The 17,552-nt window shown below is 42.9% G+C and overlaps 1 protein-coding gene across 2 annotated transcripts; it reads left to right on the forward strand.

Annotated features, from left to right (window-relative positions):
• Positions 1-1,188: 1,188 nt before the first annotated feature.
• LOC127617439 (mini-chromosome maintenance complex-binding protein) lies at positions 1,189-17,331 on the forward strand. Of its 2 annotated transcripts, none has more exons than XM_052089405.1 (16): positions 1,189-1,351; positions 1,635-1,720; positions 2,432-2,572; positions 2,727-2,768; positions 2,901-2,993; positions 3,155-3,284; positions 10,190-10,344; positions 10,547-10,644; positions 10,729-10,898; positions 11,016-11,139; positions 11,328-11,445; positions 12,170-12,335; positions 12,871-13,004; positions 16,303-16,467; positions 16,550-16,638; positions 16,889-17,331. In XM_052089405.1, exons 1-16 carry the CDS (start codon positions 1,294-1,296, stop codon positions 17,013-17,015), a joined length of 1,896 nt encoding a protein of 631 aa, XP_051945365.1. In that variant the 5' UTR covers positions 1,189-1,293; the 3' UTR covers positions 17,016-17,331. The 2 variants fall into 2 exon arrangements, with proteins under 2 accessions (XP_051945365.1, XP_051945366.1); XM_052089406.1 differs by having other exon boundaries at positions 2,904-2,993.
• Positions 17,332-17,552: the final 221 nt, after the last annotated feature.

The following is a 17,552-nucleotide window of genomic DNA, read 5'->3' on the forward strand; positions in this document are numbered from 1 at the left end:
CCAGCCAGGTCTCCTAAGAGCAACCAAATTGCCCGGTTTCTAGGGAGGGTGGAGTCACATGGGGTAACCTCCTCCTGGTCGCTCTCGCTCTCGGTGGCCACTACGCCACCACAAGGAGCGCATTCGGAATTGGGAATTCCAAACTGGGGAGAAAAAGAGGAGAGAATAAATAAATAAATAAATATATATATATATATATATATAGTAATATTATTAAATGCCATTCTTCCACCAGAAAATATAGTCCCTGACATTAAATAGTTAACAGAACGTTGCCAGGCAACAAGAATAAGGTGCTGTGGAGTGATACAAATAGAATTTCCATGAAGAGGTCAAAGTTGTGCTTTATCATGAATAAAGAATAGCTGTTAACCAATCAGCATCAAGGGCCGTAACTATCCATTTTATAAATACATAAATAAATAACAACACCTTCAGACAACACACTCATGAACCATTTCCAGAGCCCTTTTACCAACGAGCCTACAAGGTAACAAAGCAATCCAAAACGTGGCAGACCAGTAGAAATGAACTGGGCGGTACACTGGCGAGGAGACCAGAGGCTATTTGCTTTTTATTGGATGTCAGTGTTCATAATAAACTGCTTTTCTGAGGAAATTATCTATTAATTATCTGACCACTTGTCCTCTAATCTTTAACATATTTTACAATAAACAATGCTTTTCAAATGAGCTTTGGAATGAGTATACGGAGTTTAACTTGCTGTTAAGAAAAGACAAGGATAATTTTGTGACAGAAATGTTTCATTTTATGGCTATCTATTCATTTGTATGCTTTCCGTAAACGGTGACTCCGCAAACGCCAGTTGGCCGTTACGCGGTTGTTATATCAATGAGTCAATAATTCTTGTCAAAAGACTAGAAAAAAACAATATCTGAACTCTAGATCGCAGCAATCACTTTGTTTTCTTTTTTTATTGTGCAAACAAAACATACAAATGTAAACATTGGGGGAAACGAAACAATCTTCACATGCTGCATACAGATATAAATGAAAATGTAATAAATCCCTTTTTCTACAGCAAAGTACATATTTCTTTGCTATTCTGGCTCCTGGAGTAGATCCACTGTAAATATCGGCGATCTTCTGTCTAGCCTTCACATTACGTGCGGTGTAACGTATGGCGTGCGCCCAGATCACATGGTAATTTTTAATGACGCAATTTTCCCGCCACGATGTATTGTGTGGTGCTGGGCTGCAGAACGTGCTAGTTGTACTACATTTCAAAGGCGCATTAGTTTTAACTTTTGTCGTTTTGTAAACCCAACAGCGATGCCTACTGTTAATGATTGGATCAATAACCCACTGGGTGTTGTTGATGGCATGTTTGGTAAGACGCAACGGTCAAAATTCTTGTTTTCTACTAATGTATTTAGATGCAGTTAGAGACGAGCATGTGATCAACATGATTTGTTATGCTTTTCAGTTCTATTAGTGGCATGGTTTTACGTATACTGACCAGTTATTAATTACTTTTAGTATAATTTTAGCCCTATTAAAAGTAACTTTGCCATCATTGTCGTTGAATTGTGTAAAAAAAAAAAACGCACACATGCATAAACTAATTAAATTTACTGAAAGTTTATTATACTTTTTTGTGTTCATTCATTCAGCCCAAAGTAACTCAAGTCCAGACTGGGAGAAGAAAGTGGTGGAGCACTTCAAAGAGAAATTGAAACAAAACGACGCTCACACATGGGTACTTGTCAATAGCTTGTTTGTTTTTCAATTAGCATGAAAGGCTTCATGCTAAATGCTTGCAGAAGTAAATTAATTGGTGTGCACATGTTTAGAGTACATGAGGAGTGGTTTGTTTTAAAAGATCGATTTCATTATCATCCAGCAAACGAGTTCCTCTGACATCTGTCATGATATTTTCCGAGTTGTTCTGTTTTGAATACGTTGGGGTTGTGCTGTCTTTGCAATAGTCATTCGTCTAAAAGGTGCATGTAATTTTGCTCATGTCATCTTGACTTACAGTGACACCTAGTGATGTGGATTCAGCGTCATTCAAAATCAATAGTTTTCAGTTACAGATGCTGTTCACAATCAGCCATTACTAATTTAATCCAAGAGTGAATGTATCCAATAGCAAGATGGTAACTGAGATTAAGCAAGTAGTATACAGCTGGTCATGTGATTTTAAAAATGGCAGCCCTCATGAGGGCACCCCTGCCCTATGTAGAATAACCATATCAGTAATCCTATAAAAGCTGTTTAGAGTTCTCTTTTATTTGAGAGGTCATGATTTTATACATACATTTCAAAATTACAATTAATTTCTTTAGTAGTAAAACTTTTTTAATGTGGAAAAATTGCTGAGTGCACCTTTAATTATAATTAGCCAGCATGTTTCAAGAAGCTTGGCCATCAGATAAATAATGATCTTTTTGTCTGCTGGGTTGTCTAGGTTCCATCCCTGAATGATGTTCCTATGCACTACCTCAAGCCTAATAGCCTTGTGAAATTCCGTTGCATGGTCCAGGATATGTTCGATCCAGAATTTTTCATGGGTATTTATGAGATGAATGATCCCACATCAAACTCCAAAGTAAGTAATTCTAACCTCTGTCCAATAGAATCCCCTTTACACAAGTATTTTTGATATGACATTTAGTGCAGTTTTGAATGTCTCTTTTTTTAAGAACACAATGGTGTACAAAACAAAAGGAGTCAATTGCTTTTGTTAATGTCCTTTCCCACAGCTGTTGAAGTGTGGAAAGTACAAAGATGTAACAGAGTGTGGGGTGAGTAAATATTTGCCTGATTAACACAAGCATACATCCGGTGACATGCATTTTTGTAATAATATGGGTACATTTTTGTCATTTGTTTTGGATTATGCCGAATAGTGACACGTATGTTTAAATAAACATCAGCAGGTGGACTTTAACTCAAGTAACACTGTAACATCAGAGAGACAGACCTTCTATTGCATCCCCATCCCAGGAGAATCTCAATGGGTGAAGGAAATATCCTTTTATATGGAGCCATTACCTGTCTTGTATACAATATAGATGATCTGAGCTTCTATAACTGTTTTGACGTCATGGTTAATTTTAATTTTCCCTTCAATGTTTGATTGATCAGCATGATTGAACATAGTGTTCATTTATCTTTAACGGCTCAGAACAGCTATGCAGGCTCCAGTCAGGCGCGAGTGGAGCCCTCCACATCCTATGCCCCGTATCGGCATAAACGCAGCTACGAGGAGGATGATGAGATGGACATGCAGCCGCAACAGATGAAAGATCCCAACCAAGGTAGGAGGGAAATTAAGTAGAGGAAGAACGATATATCTGTTTTACAGATTAAATGGGGGAGATAGTTGCTATTTTGGAACTATCGGTTATCGCTGACAACTATGCCAATAGTTGCCGATATTTATTTTTTCTAGTTTGTGTTCCTTTGTTGCCAGAGCTGGGGAATTCTACAGTTAGATTTGCTTAATTGTACAGTATAACAGTGACCTCTCGAGGTGAAATAAAACATTCTCTGACTGAAAATACTGAACCATATTTTTAGCCTCACTTCAATGCAGAGTTGGTTATTTTGATAAATAAGTCATGTTTTAATTTGAAGCAAAGACTGGAAAAGAAAAATGCGATTATATGGAAGCGTGCCCTGTCAGCAGCACGTGCATCGTGTCTCCAACTTCATATCTTGTGAATAATAATAATAATAAGAAACCTGGTGAAATGTATGTTCCCTCTCGAGAGGTCTCTCCTATTGCGTAAGTAGCTTACGCTATGGGAAAACTCCGTTTCTCGAGAAATATTGAAGTCTTTATGTAAAACGCATTGCAGCTGCACAGCAGACAGCAATGAGCGAGGCAGCTCGGGTCATTGGCTGTGCTGTGGCAACTTGCTCGAACCAATGACGGGCGATTCTGAACGGCGCGACCAATGAGCGCACTTCACGCCCGCGCGCTCAGAGCCCGCCAAGATTAGCGTGGCTAAGGCTATATATTAGGCGCCCCGTCATGAGAGTTCTTTAGATTTAATCTCCTTCAGCGAAGACCTTCTATTCGCTGGATCCTCCGGATTGTTGGAGTCTTTTCGCCCGCCGTTGACAAGACTACAGCAGGACTGCTAAGAGGACGCCGGCGCCTTCGAAGCCTTCTGCTACGCCATCCGGCGCGCATCACTGATATCCTTTTTACTTACAAGTGTTCGCCTCTGCGACGCTTTTGATTTAAGTAAAGAGCAATTTTCAGGCGTTGTTCCAAATGCCTTTAACCTGCGCCTCGTGCAGAGGCCCTCTTCCTGACGGGGACCGCCACGCTATCTGCACTCGCTGCCTGGGACCTGACCACGCAGAAGCTGCTCTCATTCAGGGCGGATGCCCCGAATGTGACTCCCTGGGCCTCGCCGAGGCGCTTCGCTTTGCCGCCTTCGCCGCAAGCGAGCCTGCGTCCACCGTGCTGCCGTCTCCTCCGTTCGAGCCGCAGCAAGAAAAGCGCCGCTCACAGAGGCTGCCAGAGCACGCGAATTCAGTGACGCCATGCCGGGCCAGTCCCCGTGCTTCACCACTACCCAAGATCTCCCGCCGCCAGTCCATTTCACGCAGGTGGACCAGCACCCCTCCAACAGAGCGGTGGGTCTCGTCTCGCTCGGCGTCAGGGGCGACGGTGAAAAGGATGACAGCCTTTCTATTGACACTGCATCCGACGACTGGCCGGGCTCGGCCTTCGACCCCGCGCCGTCGACATCAGCGGGCACGGGCACCAGCATGGACGCTGAGATCGTCCGCATCCTGTCCAAAGCCGTGGAAAACCTCGGGCTCGACTGGTCTTCTCCGGAAGAACCCGCCAGCAGCCGGCTGGACGATTGGTTCCTGCAGGGGCGCCGGCAGGCCCCTCGACAGAGACTCTCCCCTTTATTCCCCGAAGTTCACGACGAACTCACAAAGTCGTGGAAAGCCCCGCACTCTGCTCGCCTGAAGCATTCTTTCTCTTCCTCGCTCTCCTCGGTGGACGGCGCGAGAGAAAGAGGCTACGAGGAACCCGCCCCTCGAGGAGGCTGTGGCCAACCATCTGTGCCCACCCTCCACCGCTGGATGGAAAGCCAAAGCTTCTCATCCCTCGAAGCCCTGCCGATCTACCTCAGCTCGCTGGCCGCGCATACGCCGCCGCCGGCCAAGCTGCGTCAGCGCTTCATTCCATGGCTGTTCTACAAGTTTATCAGGCCAAACTTCTCTGCACCATGGACGAGTCGGTACCTGAACCTGAGGCTTTCAAGGACCTGCACAGCACCACTGACGTAGCCCTGCGAGCCACAAAGACCACCGCCCAATCCATCGGCCGGGCCATGGCTAACCTGACTGTCCTTGAGTGCCATCTGTGGCTGACGCTAACAGAGATGAAGGACGCGGATAAGGCGCCATTTCTTAGACACGCCTATCGCTCCAAGTGGCCTGTTCGGACCGGCGGTAAAAGAGTTTGCTGAACGCTTCACTGAAGCTCGGAAGGATTCGCAGGCTATGCGTCACTTCCTGTCCAAGCGCTCCAGCTCGTCTCAGAGCCGCCAGAGACCGCCTCAGCAGCAGCAGCGAGCCAGGGCGGCGCCTCCCATCTCCCAGCCAAAGAGCAGACCTGAAACGGACGTTCGACGCCACTTGCATTCCGCTAACCGAAGGAAGCCGCCTGAGCAACGGGGTCCTCGGCCCAAGATCGTGCTGAACCCAGAGCCTCGTAAGTCTTCCTAGCAATAGGAAGAAAAAGAGAGAGTGCGTGTCTCGCAAAAGCTGGACCACTCTCTCTAAAACGTGTGAAACATTACCCAGTCCCCTTACAGGCAGCTGGAAATGTCTGTACAGCAGTCAATGGGCCAGTCACAGAACTTGCTCGCCTGCAATCAAACGCAGTTTTAACGGCAACACACAGAAATCACAAAAAGAGTCATTTTCTGCCTGTGTCACTAAGGGGTCACGTGTCCACACTAAAGTGCGCATTCCCACGTATCAATACTGTCCAAACAGTGCCGAATACTTCCCCAGCTCCAGCTGGACGCTCCATATATGTAGATCGTGTGCCTATTGTCATGTATGCACCACTACACGCAAGCACTGTTCCCACAGTTATAAACACTTCCCCAGTAAAAGCGGGAAATACTATAAAGGTAGCGCGCATGCCTGCTGTCCTGCATGCACCCCTACACACAAACACTGTATGCATAGCCAAAACCCCCCCGCCGCAAGCGGGAGGCTTTATGAAAGTGGCGCGCGTGCCTACTACGGTATATGCACCCCCACCCATAAGCACTGCCCATACAGTTTCAAACAGTTCTCTGTCTCATGCCGCAAGCATCACAGATGCGACGCGCGAGCCAAGAAACTCCCCGCTAAGAGGAAGAATTACCTCGACGATTGGCTAATCATAGCACAATCAGAGAGTCAGTTAACGACGCACAGATCTTGGATTATCAGCCATCTAGAATGCCTGGGTCTGAGAATCAATTTTGCAAAGAGCGTGCTATCCCCAAGCCAGAATATCTCCTTTCTGGGAATAGTGCTAGACTCAGTGCAGATGACGGCGCGCCTCTCATCAGAGCGCTTGCTCTCTATTCGACGCCTTGAAACATCATTCAGAGCGGTGCTGCCAGCTCCGGCTGCAAGCGATTTCAGCAGGATGCTGCGTCTCTCCAGCGCTGGCTCAAGAGCCGTGTCCCCACTCACGCGCGTGGCGCTCGGGCCACTTTTAATCAGAGCAAATCACGGCTGTATAAAAGCCCTGACGCCCTGGAAAGCCGTCGACTGGTATCGAACCGGCGTGAGTCTGGGCGTGAACACATGGAGAAAAATGATCACGACAGATGCCTCCAAAATAGGATGGGGGCCCTTTACGAGGGCAGGCCTGTCTCCGGCTTTTGGTCAAACCCGGAAAAGCGCCTACATATAAACTGTCTGGAAATGAAAGCGGTCGCCTTGGCTCTCAGAGCCCTGCTTCCGTACCTGAAAAGCGAACACGTCCTGGTCCGAACGGACAACATGGCGGTAGTATCGTATATAAATCGCCAGGGTGGACTCAGGTCGAGCTCCTGCACTCTATGGCCAGGGAGCTCATCTCATGGTCACAGCACCACTTGGCTTCGCTGAGAGCAGCGCATGTGCCAGGCGTCCTGAACCAGGGAGCGGACATGCTGTCCAGAGACAAGGTTCTCCCAGGAGAATGGTCTCTCCACCCCTGACGGTTCAGTGGTTATGGCAAACCTTTGGCAAGGCGGAGGTCGACCTCTTCAGCCTCCAGGGAAAATGCGCACTGCCCCCTTTTCTTCTCAAAGAACACGGACGCTTCGCCCAAGTCTGGCCGAGCCGCCCCTTGTATGCTTTTCCCCGATCGCGATGCTACCTCAGGTCATCAGTCGGATCAGGGAAGTGAAATGTGCAGTGCTCCTGGTAGCCCTCTCTGGAAAAACCAGACGTGGTTTCCAGAACTGATGCAGATGATGCAATCTGCCCCATGGCCGATTCCGCTGAGGCTAGACCTCCTCAGGCAGGCCAACGGGATGATTCTTCATCCCCGCCCGATCTGTGGGCCCTCCATGCATGGCCCCTCAGCGGGTTCCGAGAACCTCCCAGTGGAGTTTTGAGAACCATCACGAGGCCTGAGCGCCCTCTGAGACAGCTTATATGCCCAAAAGTGGAAAGTGTTCAGTGACTGGTGTGATACCAAGAGCTTGAACCCCAAATCGTGCGAGATACCAAGTGTACTCGCCTTTTTGCAAGAGCTGCTGGAGGCGGGCCGCACACCCTCCACGCTCAAAGTCTATGTGGCTGCCATAGCGGCGTCACACAATCCTGATAAAGGGCGTTCATTAGGGAAAAACGACCTAATCATTCGTTTCCTAAGAGGCTAGGAGGATGAACCCCGCCCCCTCGGTGCCGATCTGGGACCTGGCCACGGTCCTGGGCGCACTCAAGAGTGCCCGTTCGAACCTCTCCGAACCGTGCACCTTAAACAGCTCTCGCTCAAAACTGCGCTCTTGCTGGTGCTCGCCTCAGTCAAGAGAGTGGGCGACCTGCACGCGCTGTCATCAAGCGCTGCTTGCCTGGAATTTGGACCTAACGACTGCAGAGTTGTCCTTAGGCCAAAGCACGGGTATATTCCTAAAGTGCTCTCCACACCCTTCAGAGTACAGGTGATATCTCTGGCAGCGCTATCGTCCCCAGCGGACTAAAGCGACGCTAATTTACTCTGCCCGGTCAGGGCGCTCAGAGTATATTTGGAGCGTTCTGCCCGTTCAGACAGGCGGAACAATTATTCAGTATGCTTTGGCGGCCGCACTAAAGGTCTCGCAGTTTCAAAGCAAAGAATATCGGCTGGATAGTGGATGCTATAAGCTGGCTTATGAAGCCAAGGGCCTCCTGCGTGAGGCGTGGTCGAGAGTGGGATACCCATTGAAGATATTTGTGCGGCGGCAGGCTGGGCCTCGCCTTCGACATTTATCAGGTTTTATAACCTACAGGTCCCCTCATTGCATTCCAACATTCTATCAGCCTGACTGTAGAATGGACTGGAGTATGTATATGCTGAGCATTATCTCCTCCCTTATAGGTCCGTCTCTGACTGACTTAGAGGATTTTTTATGCATATCAATACATAGAAAAATCAGTACATAAGTTATGTGCTTGTGTTTTTACAATGAGCGCCCACCATGGACCTCCTTGGGGCAAAGGCTCTGTATTTTCCCATTATATAGCTTCGCCGTTGGCGGCTTGTTGGATAATCACTTTGCTTTAAGGCTCAGGCATCCGCCTCTGGCTTTATAGAGCGAAGTCAGCACGCACTGGCGTTTTGCATGGTGTTCCCATAAGCGTAAGCTACTTACGCTAATAGGAGAGACCTCTCGAGAGGAGCGACTTCGGTTACTGACGTAACCTCGGTTCCCTGAGAGGAGGGAGCGAGTATTGCGTAAGCTGCCGTGCTTGTGCTTGGTCAGTTCAGCTTCAGTCGATTGAACCTAAAGAACTCTCATGACGGGCGCCTAATATATAGCCTTAGCCACGCTAATCTTGGCGGGCTCTGAGCGCGTGGCGTGAAGCGCTCATTGGTCGCTGCGTTCAGAGTCGCCCGTCATTGGTTCGAGCAAGTTGCCGCAGCACAGCCAATGACCGAGCTGCCTCAGCTCATTGCTGTCTGCTGTGCAGCTGCAATGCGTTTTACATAAAGACTTCAATATTTCTCGAGAAACGGAGTTTCCCATAGCGTAAGCTACTTACGCAATACTCGTTCCCTCCTCTCAGGGAACCGAGGTTACGTTAGTAACCGAGTCGTTCAAAGTCTTGTATTCTGGTGAACTGTATATCGGCTATACAAATCTTAAATATAGAGCATTGTAATGGAGCAAAGTCTCTGAAATTTCAAAATAAGAGTCCCAGTATGAGTGTGTTCCAAGCTTGTTTATATTCATATTATGCTCCAAATCTTTATTTCTTCTAGTATTTATTGGGATTTGGGTTGCACAATAAACTGCATCTAGGATTTTATTATTTTTGGAATCTTGTAGCCTCTGTCTGTGCTGGTCAGTGCTGAATGTTAAACTTCAACTTTTCTTACTATAAATTTATTTTAAAAAACGATTGGCCAATCAATCTGTTATCAGCCCTTTCCACCACCTTATTTTTTGGTTTCGACAAAATCCACTATTCTAATGAGTATGTAGACACGTAGGATATAGATAATGGATGGCAAATAGTGTTTTCATTGTCATTGGAAACCTGGAAATATCAGGGAATTTTACAAGTGTTATATCCAGGACTGAAGTAGTCATGGACATTCATTAAGTCTTTAAAAGTCATGGAAACCTCATGGAAATGTATTTTATGAATGTAAACCTACGTATATGCGCATTTCTCATTTCACTACTGCTAAGTTTACAGCCTGTTAATGTTTATTATATATCTGCACTGTTTCCTGAAGGAACAATATTTCGTTTTTAACCATTGCCTGCAGTGTGTTAAAAATGACAGTAAACCTGTCTTTGACAAAAATATTTAATCACCAGAAAATTGCTCTTCTAGGTGCAATCTTTTTGTTTTGTGTGTGTTTATCTTTATTTGGAAATCATAAATTTTTTCATGAATCTGGAAAATTGTGGAAAATTTATTAGCATTCTTTCCTCAAAAGTTGCTAGTATACATGTGTGTATATGTATATGTCTTTGATCAGGAGCTCAGAGTTCTGCAGATTCTCATGGCAACATGGAGTCAAAGCGTCAAGAGACGGAAGCCCCCAATCATAACTCATCACCTTCACACTGCACTTCCAGTCTGGATCTCAACTTCCCTTTGCCTGGGGAGAAGGGCCCAGCCTGCCTTGTTAAGGTTTAACTTGAAGCTCTTTCTCAATCATAATCTTTTCGACAAATGCTCAATGATATCGTTTTTAATACAAGCTGTTTGACTAACACTATAATCAAGTTGTCTTAAGCCAACACGTTAATACTATAATTTATGTGCAGCATTGAATTGTTCCACATATACACACAGACAGTCATCCAACTTGGCCTTTCTCTGTAATTGGCAGGTATATGAGGACTGGGACCGTTTCAAACTGAATGACATGTTAGAAGTGTTTGGCATTCTCTCTGTGGACCCTGCACTTAGTGTGATTGCAGATGAGAGGTAATTATTGATGAATTTTGGACACTTGTAATTACAAGATGAGGTTCTCTGCAATTGCAGCGTAATATTGTTTCATGTTTTCAGAGAGACATCTTCACTGTTGGATCCCACAGAAGGCATGGAGACTGTAGAGGAGCAAAGAGTTCACAGCCCACCAGCGTCCCTCGTACCAAGACTGCACATGCTATATGCCCAGCCCCTTGTGCACAACAACCCATTACTGCCCTCTGGTGTGTCAGAGGAGAATGGAGATTGTAAGAAATTGCCCTTCAAAATCCCATGATGTACTGTGTATATGATGCTATGCAGATTTGTCATTGTGTTGGTTGTGTGTGTGTGTCTGTGTGCGTGTGCTTGCATGCTGTCCTCAGATTTAACCAGTGTTCTTGGGGAATTAGCAGCAGTCAGAGCAGAGCTGCTCACGTACTTCACACATGTCCTGCTGGGAGATTCACTTGCTGCAGAGTACCTCATTCTCCATCTTATCTCCAATGTGTAAGTTTTTCATTACACTTCTAGTGTCTTTGTTGAATGTTTGTGCCTGAAGTATGACCCCATTTAAGTGTCCTAAATGTTTATATTCCATATTTTTGAATTTTCCATATGTTTAGAGCGTGTGTGTGTGTTTTTTTTTTGGTGCTCTAGACAACACATCATGAGGTTTCACAATTTATTTTTGTTAGATATAGCAGACGTGATGTTCTTCCTTTGGGCAAATTTACCGTCAATCTCAGTGGCTGTTCTCGTAGCACTCCATACACAGAGCATCTCTACAAGGTCATCCAACAGCTTGTGCCATCTGTAAGTCTTCCAGAATGTGCTTTTCAAGACCTTCAAATAGATCTTATTTTTTGTTTTATATATATATAAATTACATTTTTGGCTTTTTGCCTTTTATTTATAGGACAGTAGAGTGTAGACAGGAAAGTAGGGTTGAAAGAGGGGGAGCAGGATCGGAACATGACCCAGCTTGGACTTGAACCTGTGTCCCCATGAACGAAGAAGAGCTTATGTCTAAGCAGCTGTGTAGCCCACTGCACCACAGCTCTGACAAATAGAACTTTAATTATAGTCATTTCAAAACCTGTCCATCTTTTTAATACAATGGCAGTGGACAATGCCTCACTTTAAGGCCTAAAGAAGTACCCAAAACTATTATAAAAGTGGTCCATGCAAGTCTTAATGCATACAAAAGATTTTAGTGAGAAACAACCCAAAATATAAGTCATTTGTCAATTAAAATCGATGTCCGTCGCATGTTTACGAGTGCATGAGAGAAGCTTGCTCATAGTAGCACGTGTGTTTTATGTGAGAGCTTGCATTGTTTTAGTGCTAAACGATGTGATAAATTATTAACTAATATTTTTGGGTTAATTCCTTTATTGCTGCAGTTTGTATATGTAAGGTAGCTATGTACCTTTGTTACTTGCACTAGCTTATCAACTCTATTAATTGATTATCTCTTACTTTTTAGCTTATGTACTGTAAAGAATTGTAAACTATTCATTTATACCTTTCTTGCCAGTCATACCGCTTATGTATGAGCTTGCATAATATGAATAACCAGCGCATGGTGCCCCAGAAAGACTACACAGCTAACCGCTTGCTGAGTGGGACTCTTCAGCTGGCCAATAACACGTCCCTGTTTCTGGATGAGACGCAGCTGGAACAGGGCCAACTGGACACCACAGGTGAGAGAGCACTGATTGTAGCAGCAGACAAAAAGAGTGCTGAATAGGAGACATGAATGCACCGTATTTGGTATCTGCCAGAAAGTGGGTTACTATGGTGAGGTACTTAAGTTTGTGATATTCATTTATTTGTGTGTGTGTGTGTATATATATATATATATATATATATAAAAATATAAAAATATACACTTGGGAGGAAGGAGATTCTTAATACTTAAATGGCTGAAAATTTGCAAAAAATATACATGGATCTTGGTGTCGAATTGTTGAGAATATCTATTATTTGCTTTGAAAAATGTGTATAATTTGTGTTCTGAATTTGTAACATCATTAAACTTAGCATATTGACCGTACGCAACTGAAACCAGTTCAGCCTCTTTCAGAGGAGGGGTGTGGCTCTGTTAAAAGGACTGCAGCAGCAGCTGGCATTTCCCTTTAGACTGAATGAACGAAACTGAGCAATGCAATTGCATTCATGTATTGCATGTTGTTTATAGTGCATAGAACCTTGTGTCACTGTTTGTTCTTGGTGTAGGTGTGCGGAACATCACTGCCCTGGGGAACCTGATCTCCTGGCAGAAGGTTGATTACGATTTCAACTACCACCAGATGGAATTCCCCTGCAATATTAACGTGCTTATTGCATCCGAGGGCCGTTCTCTCCTCCCGGTAAGAACATTAGGCCTGAGTCTCTTTCACTTGTGTCTTATTATTAAAAATAAAAATCACACATATTTACACACAAGAGGGTAGATCAGTATGAGCCCCGCACTTTTCAACTTATAGTTCACTCAATAATTATGATTTTTAGCAGGGACTAAAAACAGTTCAAGGAATGAAACCGAAAACGAACAAAAACTTTGTTTCCGAACGTAACCGAAAACAGGAACATAGTGATTTTCAATTGTTGTGAAGTGAAAACTTTATTTTTAAATGTTGGTGACTGGTTATAACCAGTTAATTTTGTTCCAATAATTTTTTCTTGAAACCAAAGGCCAAAGTGTTTTTTTTTCACAGTCGTTTTTTGGAACTACACTACTTTCATGTTGCCTGAAAAAATTAAACCTGTTCTTTGATCCTGAGGGAAAACGCTGCATCACACATTTCTTAATTGCCCGTTGTTGTAGTATTCTGCGAATGAAGACCTTATTAACAACTATTTATAATTACTATTTATACATGCACTGTTAATCCAGATACAAGGAAAACATTATTAGAGGTAAAAAGATTTTGATTTGATTTTTAGGCAGAATGTTAGCCTCAGTCACCATTTAATTTAATTGTATTAACAGATGCTATGAAAGGAATAGTGACTGAGGCTAACATTTTGCCGAACGGCTCCTTTTGTGGTCCACGGAGGCAAGTCATACTGGTTTAGAACCAGGGGTAAGTAAATGATGAGGGTGAACTCTCCCTTTAATTCCCTACAGGTGAAAATGTTAGGTCGAATGTCACGCCCAGGAGGACACATAAGGATGGGAGTTGTTGTTTTCATCTTGACGGCAGGGTACCCACGGGTTCTTTAAAAAGTCTTAAATGTACTTTTTAAAATATAAGGCCTTAAAAAGTCTTACAAATTTCTAAACTACAAGAAGTCTTAAATTTAGTTTGCAGATTTTACATTTTGGGGCTTGAATAGAGGAGACTCGCGCTTAAAACAGCAGAAACTGTTTCAGTCATAATCATCTCTTTCTCTTGTGCATCCATCATTTAGCAGCTGACGCTTGAGTTTAGTGCGAGCGCACACAGGGAAGCACATTTTTACAGAACTTATGATGCTACTCATGTATAAACCCGTTAATCAGAAATGCAAATGCCGTTATTTTGCGTCTTTGTAAGCAAGTGATGCGCCATACACTATCGCTCCTCCTTATAATTGAAGTTTAATAAGTTGTCAGCGTTGCAATTTACAAGCACATGAGGTTGGATCGGTCTCTTGACGCCTTTCAAATCGTGGTGTTTCCTTATTTTACATCACCTTTGATAAGAATTGTAAAATTTTGCTTAACATCTCCTTTTTTTTTGTACCATGGCAGAGAAAGAAATCATACAGACTCAAGGGTGAGCAGTGATGACAGAAATTTCATTTTTAAATTAACTGCCCTTTAACTACCTGTTAAGAAGAACAAATATATCAATATAATTATGAAGCCTTAATAATATTTTTATTAAGGAATAATAAAAAATCGATTTTTAATAGGAATGACAATAATAGGAATAATTTATTTGGAATGACATCGAGACTGTGAGGGATAGACGTACAGTCTTTTCAATGGGCTATACTGCAGTTTTAAAGTGTTTTTGGATAGGTCCGCATATGGAAAAATATATTTTCAAGGACACTCGGTAGACAAAAAATCTCCAGACCACATGAGTTCTGGAAAATCAGATGGGATTTAGGTGCTTTTTACAGCTTTATACCATGCATGCAATTGAAGTGATGGTAAGTATCCCTCAAACCCTCAATTCCATTCCCATTAATAATCAAACATGATACTACTGTGAATAAAGTCTATAGACCAGTCCTCGTTTGCAGAAATGTCAGCGCATGTACAGTAAGTGGTGGCAGAAAGCCCGCTGACTTGTTAGATTTGACAGATTACATGATCAAAAGTAAGCATGACGCAAAACCATCATACATACAAATATATTCTTAGTGATACAATTACTATGATGGTATGAGTTAATAACAAACATGTAATCATGTTCGCTATACATTTTTGCTGCAAAGTTGTTTTTGAAATGATGATCTATCCAGTAATTTCTGTTGATGGCTTGAAGCCACAGCAGTCAACAAGAGCCCTCGCAATAATTTTTCAACAACGTAATTCGATAAAATGTACTTTTTACACATGGTTTTTGCCACCACTTCCATGTTTGACATACTTGGTGACATTGCCTAAGCATTGGTCTGTTGTGTGACATCTTGCTGGAAAGCAAGTGACTAAAGAGAAGGGTCACAATATAGGCTACATGCATTCTTAATTCATTCATTTAGAGTTTTACTGTTGTATTAACGTATTTTAAAAAACACATAAATGCACAATAAAATATAAAGAAACATGTCCAGAGACATCCAAGTAGCCTCAGTGGTTTTGTATTTACCAGCTAATTAATTGTTGAATGTTTTTATTATATTATTATTGTGAAAGTGGTCTTACATCTTTATTTTATTTGGCCTTTAAAAGTCTTAAAGTCTTAAATTTCATTCCTTCAAACCTGCAGAAACCCTGGACAGGCAGATATTTCCATTGCAATCCACAGAGTCGTCGTCAGCTCCCTAGCTGGGCTCTAATCGTGGCTTCAGTGTGATGCTAATATCCTGTGGAATGTGCTGTGCTATTCCTGTACATCAGCTCTCTAGTTGCCATGGCTGCAACTCTATCACAAGGACATTAGAGGGAGAGGTCAGGACAGGCCACTTATTTAATGGCATAAAGCTGGCCACAAAGTATTTTTACAGTGATACAAAGTTTGAAAAGGCACCTAATTGTTAGGTTTGTTAAGGAATAGTTTGTGGCTTTTGTAATAGCTTCTGCCATTTCAATGAACTATAAATCTGAGCCCAGTCACTTAAAGGTGATGTGTCTAATTATTTTGATATTAAAATACTTTCGCCTCTCCCAGTTTAATATGCAGAGACAGCACGAAGCCATTTTTAGGTTGATTTTCCCAAAAAGCGTAAACACTGTGGCTCTCTGGTACTATCAAAACATTGCTCTGTTTGAGGATCCAAACAGCCTATTATAGTAATATTGGCTTAATCATTGTTGTGAGGTTTAGGCAGGATTATATGTTTGTCCAACCAATGGAAAATAGAGGGAGGGAGTAGTAGGGAAAACTTTTTGAAAACACAGGCCTTCATCCGAGTAAGAGACATTGGCAAGGCATTGTTAATGTGGAAGAAAATGGTGTCTTTGCTGAGACATTAATTATTTTCATGTGTTGATTCTGAGTGCTTTCTCAGTCTGACTGTCAGGTCCACCTTCAACCCATGCTGAATCCACCTAACCTTGTGGAGTACCTGAGTGCAGTGCAGGTAGCACAGATTCCATCTCAACTAAACAAATATCGCATCTACCTGAACGTAGCACGTGCCCTGAACTACACCATCTCTGAGGAGATCACAAAGGTCAGATGTGATCGATTTTCTCCAGTATGATTTCTTGTCTTATGCACTTGTCTTACACACTGACTGTGTTCTTGATCTGTAGGCAGTGGAAGAGGACTTTGTAGACATGCGTAAAGATGACCCACAGAGTATGTCTGCAGAAGATCTTCATAGATTGCTGGTTGTTGCAAGGTGGGTTTTGAACTGCTCAAACAGCTAATTTAGTTCGCTATTCCAGGGGCCATATCACAAAAACATCCTAACTCTTGAATCCTATCTCATAAATGTCAGTTAGATAACTAGATTTTGTCAGATCTCAGCTTAAGACTTAAAGGAGGTTTCTGTAACACAGCCCCAGTTATGTAAACATTTGTTACCCATTCAACAACCAAAGATTATTTTTGATTTGGGATTTGGCCAATGTGTGTTCTCATTCTTTTAGATTGCTGTCATTAAGTCATGGGCAGAACACACTTTCAAGAGATGGCTGGATGAAAGCCAAGCAGCTGGAGGCCTTGAGAATAAGTAGAACACAACAGCAGAAATGTTTGAATGGAAATGAGCCTTAAAATATTTTACTTATTGCAAATACTTACCATACATGTTAATATGTTGGGTTAAAATATAAAATGTTTTCATATGGCGTATGATTATTGTACAGCTCAAGGTTTTTTTTTTACTTCACTTTAAACGTTTGGGTAAAAACTTTAGTAGATTTCTGAAGTTTGATTTGAGGAATTGTTTTTGATACAATGCTTCCAATGTTTTTAAATGTGTTAACATATGCCAATGCAGATGTATTACAAAGTATAACTGCCTTACTGCAAATAATTACACACTTCGCACTTCTGGGTAATAAAGAAAAATAAAGTTTGATAACTTAAATGTATAATTCTATATATATTATCAATATATAAGAATTTGGGAGCCTTGTCATTTTCCCAAATGCACAAACCATGCAATTGCATGATTTCATTGTTAAACATGGCAAAGGCCTTATTACAAAGGCAGTGCCCAAGCTGACATGTTAATGTGGTATGTGTTTAGAAATGGAACACCAGAGCATTCTTCTCTGTTGAGTGTTGCATTTCATTGCCTGACTGTGG

This window comes from Xyrauchen texanus, chromosome 24 (assembly GCF_025860055.1).
Source record: "Xyrauchen texanus isolate HMW12.3.18 chromosome 24, RBS_HiC_50CHRs, whole genome shotgun sequence".
NCBI classification, from domain to species: Eukaryota; Metazoa; Chordata; class Actinopteri; order Cypriniformes; family Catostomidae; genus Xyrauchen; species Xyrauchen texanus.

Coding starts and splice junctions, on each gene's coding strand:
- LOC127617439 (XM_052089405.1), top strand. CDS start 1,294: ATGCCTACTGTTAATGATTGGATCAATAACCCACTGGGTGTTGTTGAT. Junction 1,721..2,431: donor AAAACGACGCTCACACATGG/GTACTTGTCAAT, acceptor TGGGTTGTCTAG/GTTCCATCCCTGAATGATGT. Junction 16,639..16,888: donor AGATTGCTGGTTGTTGCAAG/GTGGGTTTTGAA, acceptor TCATTCTTTTAG/ATTGCTGTCATTAAGTCATG.